Source organism: Podarcis liolepis (assembly GCF_965112155.1).
Source record: "Podarcis liolepis genome assembly, chromosome: 11".
Lineage (NCBI taxonomy): Eukaryota > Metazoa > Chordata > Lepidosauria > Squamata > Lacertidae > Podarcis > Podarcis liolepis.
In genome coordinates, this window is record NC_139565.1 from 17,224,688 (window position 1) to 17,240,544 (window position 15,857).

General features: G+C 39.7%; 1 protein-coding gene and 1 long non-coding RNA gene across 5 annotated transcripts in view; one reads left to right on the plus strand and one right to left on the minus strand.

The window, feature by feature from the left end:
- LOC310688356 overlaps positions 1-15,857 on the plus strand; it is a 387,571-nt gene that overhangs the window by 157,535 nt on the left and 214,179 nt on the right. The window lies entirely within an intron of this gene.
- The window catches only part of GRAMD2B (GRAM domain containing 2B), a 58,374-nt gene continuing 42,591 nt past the window's right edge, over positions 75-15,857 (minus strand). For 3 of the 4 annotated variants that reach the window (XM_083464603.1, XM_083464604.1, XM_083464605.1), the window contains 12 exons: positions 15,682-15,769; positions 14,850-14,916; positions 14,320-14,423; positions 13,676-13,771; positions 9,984-10,055; positions 9,815-9,895; positions 8,226-8,337; positions 6,851-6,973; positions 5,539-5,629; positions 4,500-4,604; positions 3,983-4,076; positions 75-2,054 (listed from right to left, as the gene is read on the minus strand). In XM_083464603.1, the coding sequence (XP_083320729.1) occupies positions 2,013-2,054; positions 3,983-4,076; positions 4,500-4,604; positions 5,539-5,629; positions 6,851-6,973; positions 8,226-8,337; positions 9,815-9,895; positions 9,984-10,055; positions 13,676-13,771; positions 14,320-14,423; positions 14,850-14,916; positions 15,682-15,769 (1,075 nt within the window). In that variant the 3' untranslated portion in view covers positions 75-2,012. The remainder of the gene's footprint in view (positions 2,055-3,982; positions 4,077-4,499; positions 4,605-5,538; positions 5,630-6,850; positions 6,974-8,225; positions 8,338-9,814; positions 9,896-9,983; positions 10,056-13,675; positions 13,772-14,319; positions 14,424-14,849; positions 14,917-15,681; positions 15,770-15,857) is intronic. The other variant, XM_083464606.1, reaches the window with a different exon arrangement.

Here is a 15,857-nt window from a genome sequence, read left to right on the forward strand (position 1 = left end):
CAGATTGTGATCAGCTAACCACGTGCAGAATTAGCTTCCAGGTTAGAAACACTTGAATACATACTCGCACACACTGCAGTTTTAGAAAGTTTATTTTAAAAATGAATAAGTTACATTTCACAGAAATGATAAGGTAGTCTCTCTACTATGTAAAGAAAACACTGTATTTTATAGATCCGAGTTATTTTAAATAATATTAATATGAAGCAACTCATCTGGCTAAAACTAATGAATTACCAGGTTTTTCACTGATAAGGCACTATGAAGACAGTAGTATGCGGCAGAATATGGGCTATGGATATTCTAGTGGCAAAAAGTGTTGCTATTTGTCCTTCAGTTTCTCAAAAATTTGTTTCCTATGTAAAAGAAGCTTCCATTTTTCTGTCCTATTCTTAGGGTACTTGAAAATTTCTGTAGAATTTCAGTCAATAAAGGGTTTTGAGCTAATTTTAAGGATGGTGCATGTGGAATTTTTTTTCATTCCCAGGGAACATTTTTTCAGCACTCTGCAGCCTCCCTGGCTGCCTGCACTTATTGATGAAAAAGTCCCATGTAAGGACTTACCTCATGTCTTACCCTGGGCTTTAATTGAAGTGCAGGCACCCAGGAAGGCTGCAGAAGTGCAAACTAGTGTTGAGATGGTTTGCGGACTGAAAGACACTTGCAAACACCTCAAAAGTAAGGTAAGCACATCCAAAGCCTGTACCCTTCTCCCAAAAGTATTGCATCAAAATTTCTTTCATCCATTTGGAAATGTCCTAATGCAATTCCTTTTCATATTGATGGGAAATGGTTGGAATAAATGCAGGAGAAATTGCCAACACAGCACTAAAAATAATGGTTCCATCGTAGATCAAAATACCATGGAGTTACCATTAATAATAATAATAATAATAATAATAATAATAGAATTTATACACCATCACATAATCTTTGAGAATTTGTAATCACTAGCTAGCCATTCTTCCAACAGAGTGAATGAAAGCAACACAATTGAATGACAGATTGCAATCCTCAAACCTAGTAACACATGTACCTAGAGTCAATATGATTTAATTTTTTTTAAGAAAACCCTTCCTTTGGAGTACTTCAAGTGCATTTTCAAAAATAAATACGGTAATTAGGTGTCAGATATCCTGATACAGAAATTAAGTACATGAAAGCAATTATTAATTTAGGTATCTGCAGACCAGTTAAATGGGCTAAACTCTGCTGGTATATTTCTGCTCCAGTAAAATTTATGGGTTAGGCCCAGACCAAGTTTAACACACCCATCCATCATCTGGACCAACCCTATGCAACTAGGGTTGTCAGCTTTTCAATTAGCCTTGCTAATGAGCCTTCAAGAACATTCTGACTTGTGGGGTGGCCCATTAGCAATGGATGCTCTTCCAGAAAAACTTTACTCATTGCTACATTTCTTTGACAGCAGAATGGCATGCAGAATAGGGCCATTTGGCAAGTCTGCACGGAATGTGTCACCTCCTACTAGTGAAGAACATGAGCAAAGTGGGAACGGTGTTTTGCTCAGCACCTCGCAGAATGAAGCCCATTGGGTCCTGCTGCTTAACACGTCTGTCACGTGCCCAATTTCTGTTTCGGCAAAAAAAGAAAAGTGAAACAAGCTGGGCAATACATGCATGTGAAAGACACATAACTTTCCAGACATGATTGTACAGCAAATGTTACATCCGCACCAAGCATTACTCTTAGTCACACAATATTAAGTCTGAAAGTCACACAAAGAAAGTAGAATTACTGTGGATTTAAGTAATATAACAAAGCACCAAGATCAGTCTTCCCAGTTATTCACAACGTTATAGGTAATAGAAAGGCATCATCCTCTGAATAGAGACACTTTATTGCACAGATTCAAACTTCCACGGTCAAGTGGAGAGTGAAGTTTTTGGAGTCAGTTGAAGGACATAACACCCTGGCCAGCAGAGTCTGATGTCACATTTAGAGTTGCTTATCAGGAAGGAAACGAAGTACGAATGAAGGTAGCTGGCAATTCATTCGCCATCTTCAAGTAGCTTTTGTAAATTGCTTTGGATCTTTAATAAGGAAAGAAAAATACAAGAGAAAGGATTTGAATAAAACTTGCAGCCACTTGTACAACAGATGAACAGCCCAGTGTCATACGCTTTGCTTAACTGGAGTATGTTCTCTGAAGTCAAGGCACTCAATCCAGTCAAATCCAAGCAGCCCGCAAATTAAATTCTATAAACTCTGTAGCAATGGTTTGCACAAACAGTTCTTATCCATCCTCAGGGATGCTTTTAAATGGACAATCACTGGGGAAAGTATCCTGAGGTCAACTAGCATGCTTCGAGTGCCTCTTCCCCAAGGTCTATGAAGATTCTGTTCGTCTTTGTGTGATGAGTATTTGTTGATGGGCAACAGAAATACCTTAGCAGGTTTCTGTTGTCTGTTTCAGGAGTGAGGAACCTGTGGCCTTTTGAGATGCTGCAACTCACCACTAGTCCTGCTGGCTTGGGCTGATGGAAGCGGAGTCAGCAACATCTCAAGGGCCACAGTCTCCCCATCTCTGGTCTATTGCCTATATACTAGTGAACATATTGCAGAAAAGCAGCAGCAAATAGACGTGTTCTGTGGTTTCTGAACCACGTCATCACGTAACTTTTTGAATTTTGGATGTGGAACTATTCTTGGGGAAGTACAACACCGAACAGAAAAGTACTCAGGGGAAAACCTCTCGGTCTGAATTAACTTGACTGTAACTGAGATTTGTACATTGCAGTGTGAAGGGGCCTCCACACCTAGTTTTAGGCTCCATTCAATCTCCCTGGTAGAGGTTAGCAAGTTCATTTGTTTCGACTGTTGGCAAATGAACCTAAATGGGTACCATCTGCAGGGAGCAGGAAACTAGACAAGCAAATCTCCTAATAACAAATGGCAGAAATGAAGCCCCTGTCCATTGGAAATACAATATTGTTTGGGAAACAGAGTGACTGATTAAGGCTTTTCTTTTAAATAGAAAGGCAGGCTTTGCAGTTTGCCATATAAATATGAAGGGCTCATTTGCACATTGCAAAAGGGCTTAACGTGTTCTGTTCCAGCTGTCCACAAGGGCAAATTTTCTGTCCTCCATAGAAGCCTCAGTGCCATGGTAACGATTAGAAGCTCTGTGGAAGTCTTATGTTGCGTTTTGCTAATGCAAAATCATTCCCACAAAGAGCCCTTTTATAGTGAGCCGTAAGAAATTATGAAAATTATTTGTAAATAAAACTCACAAGAGCTTTGGGAGCTAGGGCAGGTGTGTGACAGGTAAGGATGCAGCTGCAAAGGAAGAATCTAGCCATCTTAAAGTGCACCTGAGATTGTTCCTTGTCAAGCAGGGCTTGTATCTGCCGCCATTTAAGTTGGCACCAAATGCCACTCGGAGCTGCTATGTGGAGCCAATTCTGGAAACAAGTGAGACTTGTAAGGCTGATTCCTTTGCACAATTCAGTTTCATATTCCCTTTGACCACCATGGTTTGAAATCAAGACATATAAGCAAAGGAAAACGCGTTGCCTGTCATGGTGAGATCAGGCGACTGACAGGTAGGCAGCCCTACCACCTGTCAAAGTAGCCTGTGGATCCAGTTCCCCTAACCTTCAGGTAGGAATTTCCCCCACTACTTTGCCAAATGGGCTGGCACAAAAGCAGTGCTAAGGGTTTGGGAATGGTTGTTAAGCACCATGCCACCCTTATAAACATTAATTTCACTTTCCATGCTCATACAGACCAGCAGCTGTTTCTTAGGACAGGAATGGGGAACCTTTTGCCCACCAGATGTTGTTGGACAACAACTCCCATCATCCCTGATTGTTAGCCATGCTGCCTGGGGCTGATGGAAGTTGGAGTCCAACATCACAGGTTCCCCATCCCTCTTCTAGGACTTGGAAGGTCTGGCTACCTTGGGAAACTTTTTTTTAAAACGCATCAATTCTTAGTTACACAGTTCTCTATTAGTCACCTTTTCCAGTTTGATAAGATTAGCTGTTAGCTCCTCAGAGAGACCAACAATGTTAAGAGGCAGTTGAGATCCTAGACCTTCTTTTATTGGATATCTGAAATGGAGAGTAAATGTGGGGAAAGGGAAGCAGAAGACAATTTAAAAATGCACAAAGGAGATGTCTGGAGTTTTGTGAGATAGTGAGATAAGCAACTAGAATGAGAATGTACAGAAATATAGCACTGGATTAAATTTTACAGTTTTACCTCATGTCAGTTAAAGATCAAACACCAAAAATAATGTGCACTATGCATATGCAATCGTATACATGTCTATTCAGAAAAAGTCCTATTAAATGCAATGGGAATTACTCTTATTGTAAGTGCAGATTTAAAATGACTGCTTGAAGAAGAGAATGAAAGCCTAACTCCAGGGGAGAAACTATGGGATAGATGATGATGAAGCTAGGTCTAGCAGGATGACTATAGTATTAAAAATGGAAAGATAAAGAATATTCCAACAACAAAATTATTCTTACGCATGGGGATGTGAATCCACATAGGAAGCCATGCTGCCAAGCTGCTCTTCCAGAATGTAGATTTTATATCTCATGTAGAAAGTCGAGAAAATGAGTACACAAACACTGTAGGAGAGGTGGATTGAGGACAAAAAAAACACCACACTTGATCACCACACACCAAATCGCTGTTACATTCATTTAGCGATGTAACATTATAAGGAATTTAACAGTTAAATTTCCACCCCATTAAGCTGATGTGCCTCAATTTCAGACAGCAAAGCTCAATAGTGCAAAAAGACTTTCAGAGTGACATTGCAGGTATTTTTTCCTCAAGTTTTTTCCTTTTGGTAATATAAACTCATCCAGATCTTCACCCTTTACAACAGAGGTGGCTAATGTGGGGTCTTTCAGAATACAATGTTGGACTAGAACTCCCATCAGCTCTAGCGAGCACAGCCAATGGTCAAGAATGATGGGAGTTGTAGTCCAATGACATCAGGAGGGCAGCAAGGAGGCTATGCCTTATTTAAAAGATGCAATGGTGCTTAACCCTCCACTGCTTGCTGCAGCCAGGGAACCAGCTGATATCACCCCAGAAGACAGCAGAATATATACAGTGAAGCTCTACTACTGTCTACTCCACCAACCTACATATCTGCAACCTGGTTTGCAATGTTGTTGGCTGTTTCAATTCACCCATGGTCTTTTAAAATATCTCTCAATCTCCTTTCAGTTAGCTTCCAAGGGTCCGGCAAAATGCTTTTAGAAAATCGCATAAGCCTATTATCCATATAACACAACTCTGAGCAATTTATAAAGGTCACACATTTTTTGCTTCCATTTTCCGCAATGGAAACTTGTACTGTGGAACATATTCAGATTCTTTACTGGTGTGCAGCTAATGTGTGGGGGGGGGGGGGGGAGAAAATGTGCAAGCCATTTATTTAGCCACAGGAATCCCAGCATTCTGAAAGCATCCCAGATTTAAGCCAGCAAAGTTTCCCAGAGTCTTGCTTTTGCAACCTTGCAGTTTGGGGAATGGGTTATATATACTTACAGAATTGCATAGAGAATAAGTATGTGGTTCACAGTCAAAAACTTCTGGTAATTCACTCTGTAAAGGACTCCAAGGATTCTAGGAGGAGGCGCTATGAGAAGAATAAAATATTTATTGAAGAATCTGAAAATGATACGACCAGACACGCTCCATAAGACAACAACTGCCAAATGACTATAGGGTGCAAGTTGACTGTTGTTGTTGTTTCTTCCTCACTAATTAAAAATATTACAATATGTTAATTCAGGTTATGCTCTGAGGCCACTTAATGAAGGGTAACTGGCTTGGTCTATTATGCAATATGATTATGCTCTAAATCAACTGAGCACATTGTTTAGAGTTAAGCCATCAGCACTGGACACCTTTATACCTAAGGAAGCCTTGATTAAAACCTACAGATTAAATATGTGGTTAATAGACTGATGAGCTAATGTTCTCAGCCATATGTAAGATAGCATTCCAAATTGCAAGTTGATCTGAATGGGATATTATTTAGAACAGTGGGGCAAAGAAAGGAATTCTATAAATATGCAAGGCTATGATTGTACTACATGGAGCGGAACCTGCACAGAGCAAGATCTGGTGTCATAAGTAGACTCCAGCTGTAAACCAAAGGAACACATAGCTGGGAGAAGTTTCCAATTATGGGTGCAGTCTTTGCCCATTCCTTCCTCACTTCCTACCTACAACAGGCATTCTCCCTACCGAAATGCTGATTTTCACCTTTCTGATTTGTATGTCACATTCTATCAGGAGGTTTGCATATGTGATCATAGAATAGAATCATAGAATCATAGAGTTGGAAGAGACCACAAGGGCCATCGAGTCCAACCCCCTACCAAGCAGGAAACATCATCTCCTGCATCTTTCCAGAATTTTGCCTCAAAAATTAAGATCAAATAAAACTGAAAGTCTGTATACATTTTTTTTTTGCCACTGTGAGCTGGATCCACAAAAATGTGAGCAGAAGAGAAGCAGCTGCTAGCTTTGTTTGACAAATACTTTCATATGAGTTAGTGCTATCAGAGGTAGATTCTGTAGCAGTTCTCTGGCTTCTGCTTGGGCAAGAGGTTGCATAAGTTCTTGCACAAGTAGAAGAACACCTGCAGAAGTAATTTCACTTTTCACTCCCAGTGTTCTGCACAATGTGCAATATAGGGAGCCTCTCTGTGAGCAGGAGATACTTTCCACATATAGAAGGCGATTTCTGGATTCTACCTATGGTCATTTTTAATTTCTGAAATCCAACCCTGCCTGGATCTATCAGCCTAGCCCACAACACCAGCTTCAAATGGGGATTTGCTCTATTTACCATTTCTTGGAAGATTCCTGATTTTATCATCACACAAATATTTAGCCTTAACATCTGTATGGACAGCCTTTGACTCCACCCTGGAGGTTTTCAGATGAGTCTGGGTCTCAACAACATGGTAATCTGTTGAAGAACAAGCATTTCAAACTAAAACAAATGCATGCAGTATTGGGATAACCAATGCGGTGTACTCCAGATGTTATCAGATGACAATTCCCATCATTCCCGGCCAGCACGGCCAATTATCAGGCATAATGGGAGTTGTGAACAACTTAAGGCATTGCATAACACCACAAAGTGTAATGCAGGTGCATAAACATTACTGTGAAGTTAGCCTCATTTCAGTAGGACATGTCTTACATCCATAATTTTTGTGGTTGTCAGAACCATGGATCAGATGCTTAACAACCAGATTGATTAAGATTTTAGTGTAGTCTGCCTAATACTTCAGCACAGGATTCCAAGAGGCAAAAATGGTTTGCCTGGATTCTGCACATTTGTGGGGGGTGGGAAGAGAGGAGATGTCCGATGGTGGTGGCTTCAAAAAGTATGAAGGTGTTTGATCAAAACACTGACAAGAAGTGGCCTGTAGCTCAGTGTAGTGTACATGTTTTGTATGGTCCCAGGTTCAATTCCTGGTGTCTCCAAGCAGCCTTGGGAAAGGACCTGGCAGAAATCTGGAGATCTACTGCTAGTCATTATGTAGACAACTCTGAGCCAGAAGGACCAATGGTTTGACATGGTATAAAGAAACTTCCAGCATTCCTGATCAGCATGAATATGCTGAGAAGACATTGATTTGGCCTAAGTGCTCGAAAAATGAATTTGCAACCTCAAGATGAGGCTTCACACAATTATGTTCCCTTGGTGCTACTGAATAGCTAATACTTCAATCCACAGTGTGATTTTACACAGAGCATGTTGGGACTAACCTATTAATTCTCTTGGACAACTGCCAATATGTGTCAAACTGTGCCTGACCCCTCCCCTCCATACAATAAAAACCAGGCCTTATATGGACAGGTCTTACCTATGTGTTGAAACCACTACAAAGAATTTAAAGCTTTTTGCACATTAAAAAGTACTACATAAACAACAACATTTCCCTATCTTTGGCTGCATGCACACCATACTTTTAAAGCATATTTAAAGCACATGGCATCTCCCAAAGGAAGCTGGGAAATGCAGTTTACCCCTCAAAGAGCTATAATTTCAAGCACTCTGAACAAAGCACAGTTCCCAGGACTCTTTGGAGGAAGTAATGAGCTTTAAATGTACAGAGTGTATGTAGCCTCTGGGAAAGTGCTCTAAATTCCTAGATAAAAGGCTGCAGTTTCTGCTTCTGGATAGTAAAGAAATGGTTTATTATTCAAACCTTGGAAGGCTTCCAGTTCTGGAGTTTGAGAACCAGTGCTGCTGGATTCTTCCATCTCTTGTCTGCGCTGTTGGATGATGCCATCCAATTCAGAAAAATCTTCATTGAAATCCTGAAGAAAAGATGCACCAGAAATGTTAGTTAAGAATTAACGATCTGCTCAATATTCTGCAGCCACCCCCCCAAATGTCACTTTCAGCAATATGGATCAATAACATCACAATAGTAACAAATATTAAGCATATCTAAAGCAATGTGGCGCAGTAGAAAATAGAAAACTTAGGTTGCAGTTCCATAAAGATTTTGATCCGTCAAGTCAAGCTCTCTCAATCTAATCTAGTTTTCAAATAACTTCATTCACCTGAAACTCTTGAAATACAGTTGGAAAGGATTCCAGAGCGTCACCAGATGTTATTTAACTTCTTAGTACAAATGTTCCAGAAGTTACAATTCTCTTACAATTCGCTTAGCTTGTTGCCCAAACTAGGGCTCTTGGTTAAGTTCTCTTTTCACCAACCACAAGCCTGGGTTCAGATGACCCATTAAGCCACACCTGGGCTTATTTCAGGGCATCAAAGAAGTAAAACAAGGACTGGGGAGGGGGAAAGTGGCTGCAAGCTTTTCTCCAGGAACCCACATTTTTGTGTGGTCCTGGAAGCCTATGTCTTGAGAACCAGGCCACAGTGAGAGATCTATGATAGATTTCTGCTCAATTTACATGGAGACTGAAAATTCCGAATAATTATTGCTTTTATATCTGAAGATATTCATGTAAACCTCAAGCTTTAAATCTGGTTTGCCTGGGAAAAGGGCAGAACTAGATCTTAAAAAGTGTGATCCACCTTACTCAAATATATAAAACACTGATTAGCTCATTTAAGGGGAAAATGCATCTACATTTGATACGCCACATTGAATTCATGAAAAAGGATGTATCTTTGATGTCCACATGCTCACAATGACATCTGAAAGGGGAAGTCTCTGTGTGAGCATCTACTTGTCCATGCAATCAAGACTGTGGACTGGTATCAATCATGTGGAAGCCTATGCATGAACAGCTGTTCATGTGGAAGCTTCTCTTTTCAAATCTCTGTACAAGTTACTCATGATGAATGTTGGAATAGAGCTCTAGTGACTTGCCAGAGGTTGACCAGGGAGCTTTACAAGTAAGCAATTAGTGAAGCATTTGATTGCAGTGAGCTTTCAGTAATCATAATGACATCAAGTCTTCAACAATCTTAATAACATCAAGTTCAGCATGTACATGCAGGTGTGCATCATGCATGAAATGGTCCATTAATGCCTTTGTCAGCTCACTGCCCTCCAGATGTTTCTGACTACAATTCCCATCAGTCCTAGCCAGCATGTTCTGGTTGGGATTGATGAGAGTTGCAGTCTGAAATGTCTGAAGAACAGCAGGTTGGCAAAGGCTGGTCCATGCCAGAATTGGAGCAATGAATTTCTTACAAGGCTTCCAATACTACCTCAAAACAAAAATCTTATTACTGAAAATTATATTGGCTCATAGCCATTCTATATTGTTCTTCATCAGTTCTTTGCTTTTAATTTTATTAAAAAACAAAACTTACCAGTGGTAAAGTTGTCGGGCGATTTGCCCGGAAGCTATTTTCTGGAGAAGGGAGACTGGGACTGTTGCCAACACTAACATCCTGAAAACACATTTTAAAATGACACCATTTGATCAACTACTAATACTGAGAACACACACCGACACACCTGAAAAAGGTTTTCACTCACCTCTAGATGTTGACAAACTGATTTTAATAGTTTGTAAGCAGTGTCTCTGGACAGAAAGGACACGAACATGTACTGAAAAGAAAACCACCAAAATTATTATTCAGCATTTGGGGAGACTGCCATAGCTTGCTTTAGCTAAGAACAAAGGCACATAAAAGTCATTGTGTGTCATCCAACATGGCAGGCTACTTTTTATCATGTGCCTGGATCATTTGTACTTACTTATCAAACCTTTATTAGGCATTGTGCAAATAAAACCATAAAAGAGGAAATAACATATAAAAGCTTTGAAATATATATAAAAGGCAGCAGTTGGCTACATACATATATATATATATACATATAAAATCAGTGGTTTTCGTTGTTAACCTGCTCCTTGGAGGACTGCTACCAAAAACTCGGCTACCCCCGCCGTTACCCTTTGGTCGACGTCGGATAGGCAGAATCCCACACATTCACCTTGCTGGGGTTCCAGACCACCCAAAAGAGGGGACAGCACGCGTTGACGTGGGATACTGTGCAATGGGCAATGAAAGAGAATATGCTCTACAGTGTCCGGGACATTCATAGAACATCTGCAGAATCTCTTGTTTCTAGGAATGTTTTGATATCTTCCCCTGACAAATGCTGAGGGAAAAACATTCAAACGGGCCAGCATAAAAGCCCTACGTTGGGCTGGGATTATTAATTTAGTGACGTAATTGGCTCTGCTATCTAAGATATTTAAATCATAGAATATGGGGGAGCAAATTTTGTTTACAGCTGCCATAATATTTTGTCTCTCAACATCCTTTAGTCTAGTTTGGATATTATGGAAAATGTATTGCTCATTAGAATTGAACAGGGGCTCCAGCTCGATGCCTAAAGATTCAATCTTTTTTTCGAGGTACTGATACCATCTTGATTTATAGGAGTCTTTGAGCAAATCAGCGAGCAGACTTGATGGAGGGCAGCGAAAATGGCAGCGTAACCAGTACTTTATTGAGGTGGACCATGCCCAATATTCCATTGTGTGTATGCCTATTTCTGCACACATTGTTTCATATTTGATCACAGCTGGGAGTCCAAGAATACGTCTCAGAAAGCTGGAGTGAATCTTTTTTAAATCACTGTTATATGCTTGGACCCATAGCGGGATTCCATAGAATATCTGGGATTGCACTTTTGTTTGAAATATCTGATTGGCCGCAGGAATAAATTGATTACCTTTCTGATAATAAAAACGGGCAACTGCTGATGAGGTACACTTTGCCTGTTTTATGGCATTTGTGCGATGATTTGCCCACCCTAAATTGCTCTGGAATAAGATTCCCAGGTACCTATAGATTTTCACTTGTTGGATTTCTTGCCCTCTTATTTTCCATTTCTCTAATTTCCAACCATTCGAGAAGACCAAAATTTTTGTCTTCTCATAATTTATAGAGAGTTTGTTACATTCGCAGTAAAGGATCAGAGAAGATATAAGACGTTTCAGACCCAAGCTCGTTAATGATAGTAGGACAGCATCGTCTGCGTATAATAAGAGAGGAACTGGTTTCTGATTAAGTTTAGGGGCATGTGATTCTATTTTTTGGAGGTGATCTGGCAAGTCTGATAAAAATAAATTAAATAGAAAGGGAGCGAGAATACACCCTTGTTTTACCCCTTTCGAGTTTGGGATGTCTGATGAAAGGTGACCTTTGGTGTTAAGTTTGACTTGACAGGTATTGGAAGAGTATAGATTTTGTATTAGAATCAATAAGCGCTGATCAATTTTTAATTCTGCGAGTTTCCTCCACAGCTTTGGGCGGTCAATTGAGTCGAATGCACCACGAAAGTCTACAAAAGCAGCATATATCTTAGATTGCCTTTGGGATCTATATTTTTCAACCAAATGCATAAGTATAAGGCAGTGGTCTAATGTAGAGCAACCTTTGGAGAAACCTATTTGTTCTTTCCCTGGTAAATTTAGATTTTTCATCCAGGTAAGAAGTTTAGATAAAAGGTGCTTAGCGTAGATTTTCCCTATCACTGATAATAGGCTTATCGGTCTGTAATTCCTTGGTTCTTTTGGGTCGCCATTTTTAAAGATTGGGATAATTATTGATCTTAACCATATCTCAGGTATGATCCCATATTTATCTATGAGAGTAAACAATTGAGCTAAGGGTTCTGCCCACCAATCTATATAGGTCTTGAATAATTCTATTGGTAGACCGTCTGGCCCAGGAGATTTCCCCGATTTGAAATTTTTAACTATCTCTCTAATTTCCTCTTCTTCTACCCTTGGCCACTCCTGGAGTTTATTGATTTTATTTTTAGTGGTCTCATTTCCTTTGAGTTCACTGTGTAGATTGTTAAATACAGATGTGAAGTATTGGGACCATTTGGATTCTGCAATTGGTGGTAGAGTTAGTTGGTTTTCGGCTTTCAATCCTCCGTACACCAGGTTCCAGAACGCTTTGTTGTTTTTACTCTGAATTGAGTCAAGTAATTGTAGCCATTTTTGGGTTGCATATTTCTGTTTCTTTTCGGCCAGAATGTAATGGTATTGTCTTTTTTCATCAAGATAAGAGGGCTCTAGTTTAGCGCGATTATTTTTAAATGTTTGGCGCAGCTTTCTTTTTAGCTGGAAACATTCATCATCAAACCAAGGGCTAGCGCTATGTTTAAGTACCCAAACTTTAGGTGGAGTACTAAGCTCTACGAACATTTGGAAGATTTCATTATAAATTTTCGGAATATCACTGCTCGCTTCGGCAGCACATATACTAAAATTGGAACGATACAGAGAAGATTAGCATGGCCCCTGCGCAAGGATGGATCATTTGTATCCAAGATAGCTGCTGTCAGTATTGAGTTCCCCCTACAAGCTGACCACTACTAGGATATCTCAATCCTATGGCCACACTCAGATAAGCCTGCCCAACAGCTAGTTTTCCTAGACATACTTGGAGGGGCAAAATAGGCCTGTATCTCTATTACCACTGATTCAGGTGAAATGCTTGCATTCCTGAGGGCCCCAGCCACCACCATACCACATAGCCCAAAAACTATGTATCTTGGTTAGACAACTGCAGAGAATGGCACCAGTTGTAAATCTCTGCATTACAGGAGGAGTGTTACTCTTCCCACAACATTGGTTCAGGGTCTTTTAAATTTTATTATTTATTAAATTTGTACACTGCCCTAAACCCGTAGATCTCAAGGCGGTTCACAACATAGTCACAATATAAAAAACAGAAAATACGTAATAAAAGCAACCCAGTACCACCCCCACCCCCCCGCTTCCACAACACACTTTAAAAGGGTAACAGATGTCAATCAGCTGAAGGCCTAATTAAAGAGGAACATTTTCGCTTGGTGAAAACACTTCTTTTGTATTAAGAGTTCCAGATATTTTCTTGGCAACTGCTTCCTGATGTTTCCAGTAACTGGGGCTAAGGATGGGTAAAAACATGAGGGGATGATAAGCAAGCCGTGTGTTTATTTTATTTTGTTTTAGTCCAAGTTAGATCTTGCTTTTCTTTTCTGTATAAATGCAAAGTGATAATAAATAAAAAATAAGTAAAAATCTAACCTTCAATAAAAACCAGGACAGCCAATTAACAAGACCAACAGCTAATGGAGAAGGACAGGGAAAGGGGAGGAAAAACAAAACAAAATGGGGAATTAAAAGGTGCTAAGAAGCTTCTCCCAAAATGTGCACTTACCCTATCAGAGACTGTTGTTATAACCAGGGCATTTGGCACTAGAAGGGCTGTCTTAGTTTTCTTTATCAGTGTCACTGACAACACAGGTATACTAATCTGAAATGAGATTGTATCAGTTATTAAAGATGGTAACTTGGCTCCAGTAGTTTTCATGGTTACTGAGAAATAACCCATTGTGAGAAAGCTGGTTCTTGCATAGACCTGTCACAAAGCAGCTGACATCTGCTTCCTAAGATACTTTGAGATATACAACTAAACATGCAAGTCACACCCTGCTCCATCTCCAATTAAACCCTTGCTTAGAAGGGAAGCAGTATGCTGCTTCCTTAACTCGGCTTCTCCAGAGATACACATATTGAACTGAGAAGACTAGTCAAATTACGTTACCACCACCAGCTGATTTGAGGTTCTTTTTGTAGACCTAATGCTGTATTAACAATTGGTATAGTCACTTCTATTAATAAATTCAAGATTATTTCACCCAGGGTTGTGGGATTGAAACCACCGGATCCTTTTTAATTTTCTAATTCTACAAATGTTCCATTATTTCCATTAACATTTATATCATCACCCCAACCATATTAAAAAAAGAATTAGGCAAGAATAATCAAGTCCAATGCATCATAACACTTGACTTCATTTACCTTAGTGTCTTTGCCAAAGACCTTAGAATGGAAGCAAATCCAGTTCTCCGATATGAATAGCTTTCCTTGGTACAAGATTTCTTTTTGTAACGCACAGGTAAAATCTGAAAGGGTCACAAGTACAATATTATCTAACAGCTGCACTTGTGCAATGCTGTAAGCAATGTATTAAATACTGTCTATGAAATGTAAATGCTGTTATTCATGGAGGGGGAATTACTCTGAAAAAGTCAAATAGCTTTAGATCATATCCTAAGTCTCTTGCAGCTGAACTCTGATCTATTAGGAGAAAGCTACTCAATACAAGATAGTCGTTGAATTATATTTGGGAAAGGAAACATCTTGGCTATGAACTAGAAGAGACTATCAAAAACTAAACATCCAATTTCACATGTCAATGGCCAGAAATCTCTCACTAATATTTTAGCTAGTAATAGAATTCCTTGCAAAAACTTTGAGGCAAGCCAAAGGGTTAGTGTGACAGAAAATTCAATGTAACGAAACAGGAAAAAATATAGCATTCAACTTACTTTTTCTCAAGGGTTCATCAATTGGGACATCCAGAAACAGCTTGTGAAAGTGAGCATTTGCCTTAAACTAAAGTTGAGGAAACAAATGGATACATTTTGGTTATTGCTGCATTAACATTATTATATACACCAGCTGATGTCTATCTTTGCATCAAGCAACTAACTGTTAAGTCCCTTTTCTACAGAAGATGTAGGAACTGGGGTTATATTATGCTATTCAGGAACAGAGGTACAGTTTGAGGGCCTAATATTATTGGAAGGGAACGAAGTCCCAGGCAATGGATAACAGTGGCAGTGGAAACCGATTGGGTCAGAGGCCCAAAATGCCACTGTTATGTCTGAGGGAGAATTATTTTGATACTTTGTGCAAGGTCCAAAAATTCTCGAGGTCATTGTTGTAGTTTGGCACAATAATACAGCAATTCACTTTGCCTAAAGTGGGTATTTATTAAAAATAAAAATAAAAATTAATACTGCTCTTCATCAGAAGATCACAGGGCAGTTCACAACATAAAAATATAAAATGAGAATACAAAATATATTGTAAAACAAAAACAAACCAAGCCCCCAAACACATTTAAAAGCCCATACAAGAATGTTTAATCAGCCAAAGGTCTGGTTATAGGGAAACACTTTCGCCTGGGAATTAAAGATATGTAATGATGGTGCCAGGTGAGTCTCCTTGAGGAGAGCATTCCACAAATGGAGTCACCACAGAAAAGGCCCACTCTTGTGTTGCCACCCTCCGGACCTCTTGTGGAGGCACATGAAGAAGGGCCTCAGATGATGACTGCAGGGTCTGGATCCCAAGCAAGTAGATTCTCTCCAGTACCTGATTTGAGGCACTCTTCTTCCTTTCGGGCTTTGAGACGTTCTTGCCATCTGTTGCCAAGAAGGTATTATCCACTATTGTCTTTGACCTAGAGCAAGGCAACATCCCATGAATATAACACTGTTTTCAAAATGAGGTTTTTCTTTTTTAAAAAGCTCCCAGGCAGCATTTCTGCT